This window comes from Lathamus discolor, chromosome 5 (assembly GCF_037157495.1).
Source record: "Lathamus discolor isolate bLatDis1 chromosome 5, bLatDis1.hap1, whole genome shotgun sequence".
NCBI lineage: Eukaryota > Metazoa > Chordata > Aves > Psittaciformes > Psittacidae > Lathamus > Lathamus discolor.
Genome location: NC_088888.1, coordinates 19,615,206 through 19,627,578, shown reverse-complemented (window position 1 = coordinate 19,627,578; position 12,373 = coordinate 19,615,206). Strand labels below are relative to the sequence as shown.

The 12,373-nt window shown below is 46.6% G+C and overlaps 1 protein-coding gene across 5 annotated transcripts in view; it reads left to right on the top strand.

Moving 5' to 3' along the window:
* Positions 1 to 12,373, top strand: part of MDGA1 (MAM domain containing glycosylphosphatidylinositol anchor 1) — a 154,783-nt gene that overhangs the window by 89,915 nt on the left and 52,495 nt on the right. For all 5 annotated transcript variants that reach the window (XM_065680015.1, XM_065680014.1, XM_065680013.1 and 2 more), the window contains exon 10: positions 8,183 to 8,452. In XM_065680015.1, coding sequence (XP_065536087.1) covers positions 8,183 to 8,452 — 270 coding nt within the window. The remainder of the gene's footprint in view (positions 1 to 8,182; positions 8,453 to 12,373) is intronic.

Here is a 12,373-nt window from a genome sequence, read left to right as displayed (position 1 = left end):
CCACGGTAGCTCCATTGTGGCACACAGCAGCTCAAACACAGGAGGTGTCTCCTGTCCAATAGCAGGGAGTGCTGCCCAAGTTTCAGATGAGTGTTATGACCCAGTTTAATGATGAACTCATTAAACGAGGCACTGAGAGTTCACAGAGGGGTTCATATGAGGGATGGCACTAGCCACTTTGTGCGGGTGTCACACAAGCATTCACTTTTGTCTGCATTCACCCACCTAACAGAGATGTGAGGGCTTGATCACCTTAGGCTCCCTGTGCAGGCACACCATGAAGGGAGGTAATGCCAGCTATAAATACGATCCAAATCATCCTCTGGAGATGTTGGTATCAGTAGCTTTGGAGAGAAGTGGCATTCCTAACTTAGGTGCCTCAATGCAGAGGTTAGATGGGATAGATTGGGCTTTAAATTTTTACCATATTCCAGCTAGCTCTGGGTTTGCTGCCAAACCTGGGCGGATCAGTTCTTTCTCAGTTGTTCCAAATCCTCAGGAATGTGGAGGGCCTATGCTAGGACAATGAACATCACAGACTGGCTGTTTTCCCTTCATTTTCCCTTTACACCGTGGATGGGAGCATAGGGAATGCATTCTGTTGTGATGGGCCAAGCAGCTCTGCTTCTGCTCACAAGGTTGCAAATGGTGCCTGTTGATCTCTGCCCCACTATAGGCCCCTCTGCCCTGCTTGTCTCTGCCAGGACATGAGGAAAGTCAGAGCTGCAGATCCAGGTTTCTCTTTTATTTTTTCCTTTTCCAAGCTTTTTACATGTGATTCCTCTGGCATTTAGAACTCTAGGACAGTCTTTCTGCCCTGAGAAAACAAAACCAAAATAGGAACTAAACCTGTGCTTCTGCCACCTGAAGAGCAGAAGGAGAGAAAGGGGTATTGTAAAGATACGTATACAAGTATACATACACATATATATAAAACATCACCACCCTCTTGTCAAGGACTTTGGGAGAGGACGAGAGGGCTAAGAATTCTCTCCTTCTAGTGTTTTTTGATGTTAGGGGTACTGGGGACTGGACAGTTGATCACTAGGACTTAAAAACACCTATGGGGAGGACACGCAATAGGCTTAAGCTGCAGCAATGAAACTGGGTTAGATGGTAAGAAAAACTAGTGATAAACTCTGAAGGAAGAGGAAGGATGTGTATTCTCTGTTTTGGAAGAAGAAATTCATTTGGTTCTTTTTTTGTAGGTTGATTTTATGTATTTCTTTTCCTTAGTTTGCACTTGCAATGAGTTGCTTTATTCCCAGAACTACCCAGCTGAGTAGCTCACCTATGAATTATTGAGTAGTAAGACAACTGGTTTCCTGCCAAAAGTTAATGCATGTAGGATGCTTTTGGGGAAAGAGTATCATTGGCTGACTGTTAGTGGATGTTTGGATCTAAACTATTTATATGCTATTGGGAGAGGCATGTCACTGCCAGCTCAATTTGTTAAACAGAAACATGTAATAACAGATGCATGGGTATGAGCTGCCATCTCGTTATCTTCTAGCAGACAGAGGCAGAACGTGAGCAGAGAGTTGGTGGTCTGACAAGGCTACACATGGGAGTGCTCCCCTCTTGAGGGTATGTGAGTGGGCAGGAGAATCCAAGATCTGCCCTAGCCATCACCCTGCTTCACTAGCCTATAACTAGCAAAACTGGCTGTGAGTTAGAGACAATATTTTCATGTTAGTCCATGGCAAAAAAAAAAAAACAACCAAAACAAACACACACAATAAAAATCTAGATTTGGGTTATGCCATTAGTCTAGCAGTAATGGAAGGTGTTACCTCTGAAATGCCCACTCTTTTGCACTCTTTATTTCTCTTGAGCATAACTTTGTTAATTGGGTGGTATGTGGGTGGGGGAGGATTATCAGGCTGCATTTCACATACAAATGTGTTTGTGTCTTCTGTACATACCATCTTTTCCCACTTATCTCTTTCAATTATGAGAGCGTACTGGTTTGAAACCAGGCACTTGAAAGTAAGGGAGGCATGAGAATAAGGTGGCTTCACACTGCAGGAGAATTCTTGTCTTTGTACTGTCTTGCTAGCATGAATTAATTGGGCAGTGAGTCTGAGTGGTGTTTCAGCATGTCTGGGGCAGATCTTTTTTGAGGAGGCATATCTGAGGCAGAAGGTCTGGATATTCCCACCTGGTATGGACTTTCTTTAAAGCGCTCCATAAAGTCAGCGAGGGGCCTCGTACTAATCAGCACAGCTCATAATGCATAAGAGGAAATACTTTAGTAAATCCCTCTTTATTAAAACAAGGTGAAGACTGGTTGAGCTAATTGGCTTGGAAAGCTCGGAGACGAGGAAAGCAGAAAAGCTGGTAGTGAATACATTTCATTTACTCCTCTTTTGAAAGCAGTCAACTAGCACAGAACTAAGCCTTCTCTGCTCTGAGCCCTGCTTCTCCAGACCCCGCACTTGCTTGACTAGCAGGAAAGGGATGCAAACAAATTTGTTTTGTTTGAAATAACAATACTTGTGACTTGGCTTTCAAGCACTTTGCAAAAAATACACATTTTATCTCTTTATAAGCAGGGAGACTGAAATGCAAAGGCAAAAGGCACAGAAGATGAAAGAGAGATTCTGGCTTTTAGCTAAAATAGGTTGAAAAAGCTTCCTCCGTCTCCTCTCCTCTAACTATTCAATTATATGATCTCTCAGAAACAAGCAGATGAGACTGGGCTTGTAAATATTACTGGGTTATTTGTCTCCACATGGAAAACTGTTGGTGCCTAATGTGCCTTCTTGGGGTGTGGGTGCTGTTGCAAGGAATAGAATTGCTTGGCTGTGATTTCACAGCCTTGTGACAGTAAAAGAGCATCCCAGTTGCTCGGGTAGAGAACTCTGGTCTCTCCTAAATCTGAAACTATACAGTTTTCTAACTGCTGTGAAAGCAGGTGTGCAGTATCTTTGATGCCTGCGACATCTTTATTACCCCAGATTATGGTACTAGATGGCGGATGAGGAAGGCACAGTTTGCTTGGATTGCTTTGGCTGTCTAGAGAAGATTAGGAAAGACTGCATCCAGTATGGCTGCAGAAGGGTACCTATCAGAATTTAAATGGATGCTGGACGGGGTTATACAGGTCTCATAAGACCCTAGTAGCAGCCTGTGCTTATTTGCTTTCCAGAGAGAGAAATTGCAGCCTGGTGTTGTTAGCCATTTTGGTTAATGAAATACTCCTAATAATTATAATTAACCATGAAATACTGTCTTTCATACCAGGTTATTTGTGTGTCCTTTGCAATGTTAATCCAGCAAGTGAGTGGTCAATTAGCTGTCAACATGGGCTATGGTGAAGACTACAAGCAGGAGTCCCACTGGGTCTGTGATAGCACGGCTAAGCTTGGAGGCAGTCATTCCGCAGTGAGATGAGACCTGCTGAAAATAAAGCTGTCCCCTAATCTAGCAAGGCTTGCTAATTTTCATCACTTGGGTTACATGCTGCACTTTGTAGATTTAAACAAAAATGTAAATGTGACTGGATCTGCAGGGTAGAGTAGAGGGTGTTTTTCAGAGGGGAGGAAGCCTAGGCTGAAGACTGAAGCATGGGTCAGGATACAGGACTCGTGCTGCTTCTGCCTGCTGCTCCTGGCTCATGTGACCTCTGGCAGGCTGTCTTTCTGCTTCTCTTTATCCACCCGGATATTGCTGCCCTATGGTGCTCTTCGCAACAGAGGAAGCATTGTGGAAAGTAAATCCCTATAGAAAAATGAGAGTGCAGCTGCCATGGGCATGGTGCAACACAGGCAGCGCAGCTGACCACCTGCAGAGATGCCTGTTGTCAGCCGCTGGTCAGGGTGCTACAGGGGGGTGAAGGGCTATCTGTGAGTCAGAAAGCAGGCTATGAGTGTGCTCCTCAGTTCTGACAGCCCTTTCAAAACAAGCCAGCAGTGGTTATTGACCAGGATATTCTATTCATAGGCCTCACACTACAGTGGGAAAGCAGACTTCGCATGTGTCTTGCATCATAGTATTGTACTGTGGTGTTTAGGAGTTTTGACCTTCTTAGTTCTTGCCTGAGCTCTTAATGTGAGGTCTATTCACTCAGTATTCCCCTATTCTATGGATGCTGGTTTATGTTTAAGCTTGTCACTGATCCTTGTGCATCAGCCCACTCCAATATGAGCCTTTCTTGCCTTTCATCCCTACCAGATCAAGCAACTTCATGACAACATCCACATTTTTTAAAGTGGGGGAAAAAAAAATCACTTCAAATTTTCTTTCTGTATTTACCCAACAAATGAAAAAAATTCCACAGTGCATCACTGCCATCCTGGGATGCTCTGACTTCACCGCTGGTGAAAGAAGCCTCTCTGCCTTCTGAAGGTGTGTGGATTTGATGAGAACCTGCAGCAATCAGGCAGCATTGCAGGAACCACATAGTACCCCTTCTTGAGCTGTGACCACACAGGACAGCACAGTAACAGTGCAAGAAGATTGGTTTCTCCGCCAGCACTTTGGCTTTTGTAAGAAAGGACACTCCTCCCTTCCTCAAGGCTAAATAAAAATAGACTTTAAATACTCATAGTCTTGACCGTAGCTCAACAGGCGGTGCACTTCTTGCTTATCCAGAAGGATGAGCATTTCAGTCCTGGCTATTTCCAGTGAAACCAAGAAAATAAGAGGTTATTGGGGAACAAAGCAACACCCCTGGACACTTGACATTTTTCTGTTGTGCGTCCCTTGCTCTTGCCCTTCATCATTATGAACACTGTGCTAGCTTAGCAACCCTTCGGTGCAGAGCATCTGCTCTGGCTCACAGCAAGGGAGCTGCCTGCAACCCAGCTTTGCCTTAGGGTGCCTGGCATGCTGGAGTAGGTTGCCTGTATTCCACTGAACTGATTTGCTCCCAGCGAGCTTTTCCTGCTGCAAAGGCAGTCTGTCACAGCTTAACAAGGCTGCTGGAGGAGCCTTACTCCTTCAGTGTTGTCTAAAACAGTAATGCACTGCCCTCTTCACCCCTTTCATCACTCCTCCTCTCAGCTAGCTCTTCTAGAGTTAAGTTGCATGCCAAGAGAAAACAGTAATCATCTATATTTGCTGTGTTTCTTACCAGGGGATCCTGAAGCCCTGTATATGCAGAGAGTTTTTTTAACCTCCTCCTTGAAAGGTTGCAACCTGCTGCTTGTAATGTGGCTGCTTCAGCTGCATGCACAGGAGTTCAGGGGAGATACAGAAAGGCATTTGAGGAGCCTCTGGACAAGGACCTCTGCCTTTGGAAATGGGCTAAAAACTGGGGTTGATATCCAAGCTCCCAAAGAGTACAATGGCAGCTTAATGAGCCAGAATAGAATTGCTCCCTTGCAGCCAGCAGGGATGCTGCTTCCCTGTGAATATGAGAGGCACCTGGAAAATCATTATAATTTCCTGCAGCTTCCTAAAGGTGTCCATGCAGGGAGCATGTTGGAGGTCTCTGCTCTGAGGCAATCACCATCTCAGATATCCTGGACCTGTTTGATTCCCATTTCTGGGGAATCAGAGCACCAGCTCATTTAAACAAGCTTTCTTTTGCATTTAAGACAGAAATTGGAAAAGGCTGTGTTGTTATCTGCTAGGATTTGCAGACTGATTCCAGCCTTGATAGCGGGTCTCCCTTTTGTGTATAACCTACTTGAAGAAATATGGGCTCCCCAATAGGCATTGGAGGCCAGAACTGATGTCTGGCTCTGTAATTGCTGTTGACCTTTCTTTGCTTTCATATCTACTGGCAGCTTTCAGGAATAGTGGCTCCTTGGCGTAGGACTGCATCCTTTGCAGTGATGGGACGACCTGCTTCAGCTCTCTCTCCAGAAACCCCAGGGGCTCCAGGGCTAGCTGCAGAGTTGATGCTCACCGGGTGTTTCTTAGTGCCAGAGACAAAAGGAGAAGATGCAATCAGTTTTTACTTTATAGACACTTTCAGACATTCCCTTCGCAAGGTGATAACAGGCCCAGAGCCTGTCCCAGTGTAAATCAGGTAAATCCCATTTCCCAGCTGAAGAAAATTAAATATATTCTGCATCCTTGGCTGCCCTGCTGCTCCTGTGGCCTAAGGAAGCATCTGGAGTGTCCCAGCCCTGCTCCTCTGTGGCCCTTTACCAGCCCCAGGCACTCCCTCGGTGAGGTCAGGGAGGCCACTTTCCTTGCAGCATGTGTCCTTGCAGAGGGCATTTTGTCCGGTTTCAGACCTTTCTCTTCCCTGTCCCAGCTCTGTATAAACATGCAGTGAGGGAAGCTGCTCTCCCACCCCTCTCTGTCCTCCTTATCGGATAGATTGCTTTGCATACATCTGGAGCTGCTGTGCCATTTTTTAAGTCTTCCTTTCTCTTTCTCTCCCCTTTGTCTATTTTTTTTTCTTCCTTTTTTTTCCTCCCTACGTCACCAGCTAACCTTGATCATAATGTGAGACCCCACCGGCTTCAATTAAGGAGCAGGTGTGACCCCAGAAATGGGATAGCAGCTAGGGATGGAGATGACATATTCATGGCACTAGGTCTAATCAAACAACTTCTCACATTATTCTCACCATGAGGTGGGAGACGTGTGAGCCAAAGGCAAGTCAGCACTTGGAGCACCCGCAGAGACACATCACTAGCAAAGCCATCTGTAATGAGCTGACCATGCCACTCAGCACGGCAACATGAGCTCAGTCAAGGGCTGTTTTTAATCCACTTAAGTGCAGCCAAGGGCCTGGAGGCTGAGAGTTGGGAACAGGTACCTAGAAAACAATCAGCCACTGTCAAACAAGGGCTGTCAGGTGGAGGGGATACTTGCACACAGCAAACTCCCAGATGCAGACCTTGGGAGAGGGGACACTATGCATGCAGACCAATGGGGTGGTGCGTGCACCGCCTTCATCTGTGGTGAAGGCAGAGATGGAGCTGTAGATGGGTCTTGCTGGGTCAGGCCATGGGAGGAGAGTGACTAGTGTACTGGAGCTCCTTGGGCACGCTTATGTTCAGGGCAGCAGGGATGCCGCGTAACCTATTGTTCGTGGTGGAGCTGTGTCCATGGTATTGCAGATGCTGTGTGTTGCAGGTCTTTGAGCCTGTCTGTGCTTGGCAGCTCTGTGGACCTTTAGAGGAGGCAGGTGCTTTGTAGATCTGTAGTGTGTAGAATTTTCAGTGGAAGAGAGATGCTTTGAACCTGGAGAAGGTGAGCTGTGATTGTGCTGGAGGTGCTATAAATCATTACATTCAGGCTAACAGCTGTTTTGTGTTCAGGAAGTTCCTCTCACTTTAGAGGGAGAGCTTCTGGTTGTTCCTGTGCTGTAGTGTTTTAATTGTTTACTGCAAGTGAAACATGTGCATCAGATGGTTGTGAAGATTTAAGTCCTCTGCCATTGCATCAAACAAGGGGTAACAGAAAGCAATACCAGTCCAGAGCAGTCTTCTTGCTCTGCCCCAACAATGCCCAAATTGTGAGGTTCCTGTGAATTTTTACAAGTGTTAAGGAACAAGACTTAGTAGCCTCCCTTTGCATAGGACGTGGCAACACATCACAATTCTCACCACTGGCAGAGAAGCTGACATGGAGACACATGACTCACCTCCCAGTGTAAGGGAATTGCTGCCAGAGGTAAAAATAGACCCAGAGTACCTGTAGCCAGTCCCTGTTGTGTTGATGTATTTGGGAGAGGCCTTCTAACACCCCTTGAGGTCTGTGCTCTGTGGGGACAGTTGGTGCGTATCCCTTCATCTGAAGATAACTCTGTCGAATATTGACCAGAAGAACATGAATGTAACTGCTTGGGAGCATACCAGCCTGCTCAGGGAGTGCAGTTTATACTGGGTATGAAGACCATGGTTATTCTGATTAATATTTGAGGATTGACTGCAAGCTGTGGCACTCAACTGCTGGAGTTGCACTTCTCACATGAAAGATCAGGGCTTGGTAGCTGCTCCGAGCAGTATCTCACTGTGGGATCAGTACTTGCTAAAGGCCACCCCTCCTTAGTAAATAGGAGGGATGTGAGAGGTGGCCCCAGCCCAGTCAGAAGGGGATGTCGGGTGACTATTGCTGCTTTAGGCTTTATGAAGCCTGGCTGCTGCTAGAAAATCAATATCCTCTTGGAAATCCTAGGTGTCTATCCCCTCAGAGGGACCCCTGTGGTGACTGTGCTTAACAAGGTATCTGTTACCTGATGGCATCCCTGTCTGTTGCTCTGTTCCATCTCCAGTCCCCCCCGTGGTGGAGCCACCCTTCCAGGACGTGCGTCAGGGTATGGGGCGCAGCATCACCCTGCGCTGCACCATGCTGAAGGGCAGCCCCATGAAGGTGGCCACCTCCGTCTGGCGCTTCAATGGGTCCCTTCTGGCGCAGCCGCCGGCAGAGCAGCAGGATTACTCGGAGCTGAAGGTGGACAGCGTCAGCCGGGAGACCAGCGGTAGCTATGAGTGCAGCATTTCCAACGATGTGGGAGTCTCCACCTGCCTCTTCCAGGTGTCTGGTAAGTCACAGAGTGCACATCGGGGTGAGCTGTTGGATGGGATCATGGAGGGGGGAAGCTTGCTCCCATAAACTAGTGCCCGTACAGGCAACCCCTGCTGTTTCCCCTGAACATAGTGCTGTGCTCAGAACGGATGAATTTCCATAAGCAAATAGGGAGATCTGCCTCAATCATTCAGGCAGTTCTTCAAATCTGGGATGGACCTTGGGCAGTTAGTGCCAGCCGCTGGTACATTGTAGCAGTGTTCAACCACTTGCCTGAAAGATACTCAAGGGTATACCACCAGTTTTCAAGCTTGGACAACCTCTGTTGTAGACAGGTATTGATCAAGGGGGAGGGAAAGGCTCTCTACATCCTCCCAAGAGGTTTCTATCTAATTTTCCCTTTAAAAACAAACAAACAAACAAACAAACAATGTATTATGTGTTCCTGTACCTTCTTTACGTCTGCTGAGTTTACGGCCTGTGTTTCACAGTGCCTGCTAGGACAAACATGAGCTGGGAGTGAGTACTATGCTCAGTGGATTTGACACGCTTGTAAGGTGGGCTGATGCCAACCTTATGAAGTTCAACCATGACAAGTGCAAGGTCCTACACCTGCGTCGGAGCAATCCCAGGCACAGCTACAGACTGGGCAAAGAAGAGATTCAGAGCAGCCCTGCAGAGAAGGACTTGGGGGTGCTGGTCGATGAGAAAATGAACATGAGCCAGCTGCAGTGTGCGCTCGCAGCCCAGAAAGCCAACCGTATCCTGGGCTGCATCAAAAGGAGCGTGACCAGCAGGTCGAAGGAGGTGATCCTGCCCCTCTACTCTGCTCTTGTGAGACCTCACCTGGAGTATTGTGTGCAGTTCTGGTGTCCTCAACATAAAAAGGACATGGAACTGTTGGAACAAGTCCAGAGGAGGGCCACAAGGATGATCAGGGGACTGGAGCACCTCCCGTATGAAGATAGGCTGAGGAAGTTGGGGCTGTTCAGCCTGGAGAAGAGAAGGCTGCGTGGGGACCTCATAGCAGCCTTCCAGTATCTGAAGGGGGCCTATAGGGATGCTGGGGAGGGACTCTTCGTCAGGGACTGTAGTGACAGGACAAGGGGTAACGGGTTAAAACTTAAACAGGGGAAGTTTAGGTTGGATATAAGGAGGAAATTCTTTCCTGTTAGGGTGGTGAGACACTGGAATCGGTTGCCCAGGGAGGCTGTGAGTGCTCCATCCCTGGTAGTGTTCAAGGCCAGGTTGGATGAAGCCTTGAGTGGGATGGTTTGGTGTGAGATGTCCCTGCCCATGGCAGGGGGGTTGGAACTTGATGATCTTGAGGTCCTTTCCAACCCTAACTATTGTATGATTCTATGATTTGCTGCTCACAGTGTTCTGTGAATCCAGCAGGCACCGTAACAGGACTCCTCTCCAGCACCTGCAAAGGGGGATGGCAGAGTTATAGCATCTGAACCCACACATCTGACCTGGCCTCTCCAGCTATCATTAAATCTGAGTTTTTCATGACCCCAGAATTGACTTGAGCACCAGTTTCTAGAAGAGTTTTCCAGTGAAGTTGCCTTAATAAGCCATAAATTCAGCCAAAATGCTGGTTGTCAGTCTAGGGCCAATTTATAATACTTTTCGAGTCAGGGCTGAACAAAGGAGAATAAATAACATTCGGAGAGGCCTCGTTTTGAAGCAGATCTTTCCAAGGGTTTGGAAAAGCTCAGGTATGCTGTAACTCTGTGATGCACAGAAATGGGGAAGTCCAAACCACTTATACTGTTTGGGTCCATTTTCATGACCTTGCTCTCTTGTCTTGAGATTTGCTGGAATTTGTTTGGCAGTGGATTTTGCTTGAGAACCTTGTCCCTCTTTACCCCTTCATATGCTTACAACTCTCATGTCACTAAGTGAAGCGAAACATATCCTGCTTTCAGCCGCCACAGCAAACTGTGTCCCTAGCAAGCTTTGGAATGCTCCCAGGACCTAAATTTCTTGCTGGAAGTAGTAACATATACATTGCCACCTGGTGTGCCATGCTGTGCCCCACAAGATACCATCCCCTCAGCAGAAAGCAGCATTCATCCCTAGAAACCACTCATCGGGAAAGCAGCAAGCATTTATTTTCCTTCCTCCCTTCTCCATTTCCACAGCATTGGTATCTGAAGGTACCTTTTCACCTCCAGACATCTCTCCCTGTGTCTTGGCCAGTTAGAAATCAATGAGACTTTCTGAGATCATAGGACAGCCTGAAAAATAATCCAGTAGGTAGACTGCTGCGCTTGGGCTGCAGTTGTAAGTCTCGTCAGCCACAGCCTTCCAGTGCAAGCAGGGAGGATGGCACAGTCTCTTTTTATTTCTTCTCTATGAAAGAAGTATCATAAACCTTCCTATCTGACAGGGAGGCAGTGACTCATTTGTGACTGTGAGGTGTTCAGGTATACTGGAAACAGAGTGCATAAATATGCCCAGGGTGGGATTAGTTTCTTCTGTGGTTGGGAGATTAACTTTCTGAGTTGTTTTGGAAGGCTAGTGAGACATCCAATCCCCTCCTCTTGAGCAAGTTGTCAGAACAGTCCATACTGATCACCACCTGCACTCTCACTAGCCAGAAGCACAGGAAACCCCTGAAAGATGGAGTGAAAAACCTCTAGCTCTTCCCATCAGCTGTAAGCAGAAGAGAAAACTTCCCATCGATGGTTAAGTTGCTGGAAAGGAAATTCCAAAAGTATTTTGATGTGCTTTATTTCTGTTTGAATGCTGGTTTTTAGCTTCTGTTTCTATCTTGAAGTCAATTAATAAGGAATTAATATCATGCAAGAGGATGACTATCATCAGTTCTGATATTATTTTAGAATCTATTATGAAGCTTGACTTCCACAGTCAATACAAGTCGAATAAGCAGCAATTAGTCTTTGAGGTGGTTCCGAACTTCTCACTTATGCAAAAATCCAAGTCAATAAAAATAATAAGAAAAAAAGGACTTGGAAATAAACATCAATATTATCCATCTGAGTTAATAAAAAATAAACATTGAATCTTGTCGAGACTAATTATAACCACTTGGAATGGCAGGTCCTGTGATTCAAGTGGAAAGGTGCAGCAAACTGCCTAGAGAGATGATGTTTCTGCCTGTTCTGCTCTCCAGCACCCCTTGCTGCCCAGGCATCTTTCTGGTCTGTGCAAGTCCAGACTGGACCTGAATCCAGAATGGAGAGTTTTGGTTCATGTCCAACTCCTGCCAGGACAGAACTTGCCAGAAATTGAGGTTCACAGGGGTAAATGAAGATAATTACAAAGAGGGCAAAACCATTTGTGGGTAAGATCTTGAGTTGCTTCTGGGCCCTGTGCATTAGTCCATCAGTCACTGGGCTACATGGCAGCAGCATTTGAATTCTGTTTGGTAGAGATTCAGGACAGCAGCGGCTGGGGAAATGACAGGAAATCCCTTCTTTGAACTATCCAGTTTCTCTCTGGTCCATAATTTCTCCCTTGTTTCCCTTCCTCCTGCTGCCCTCTGTTTTTAAGGGGAGATGTAGGTTTAGAAAAGACATCTCCATCCCTGTAAAAGCTCCTGCTGTTTTTGCCCAGGCTGAGGTCAGCATCCCCTTTGCTGCTGAGTCGACTGTCATGTTAGAAAGAGACTGGAGCACTGTGTTGCCAAGGCAGGGGAGATGCAGAAGGAGCAAGGTCTCCTTTTTTAATGCTATGGTCCCTGTGTGATAAATAACACTTTTCCTATGACCTACTGGCCAGATGATCTTTCCTCATGATTTGTTAGCAGGAGACTCTGTAAAGCGGCAGATGAAACAGGAGAAATACCTGTTTAAAGCTCTTACCTCAGTCTAAACTACAAAGTAAGACAGAAAATCCGAGAGCTGGTTCCAGCTGGAGAACTGAAGTTGTTCCCACCTTCTCTGGTGTCAGTCAAGTCCTGCTGGTG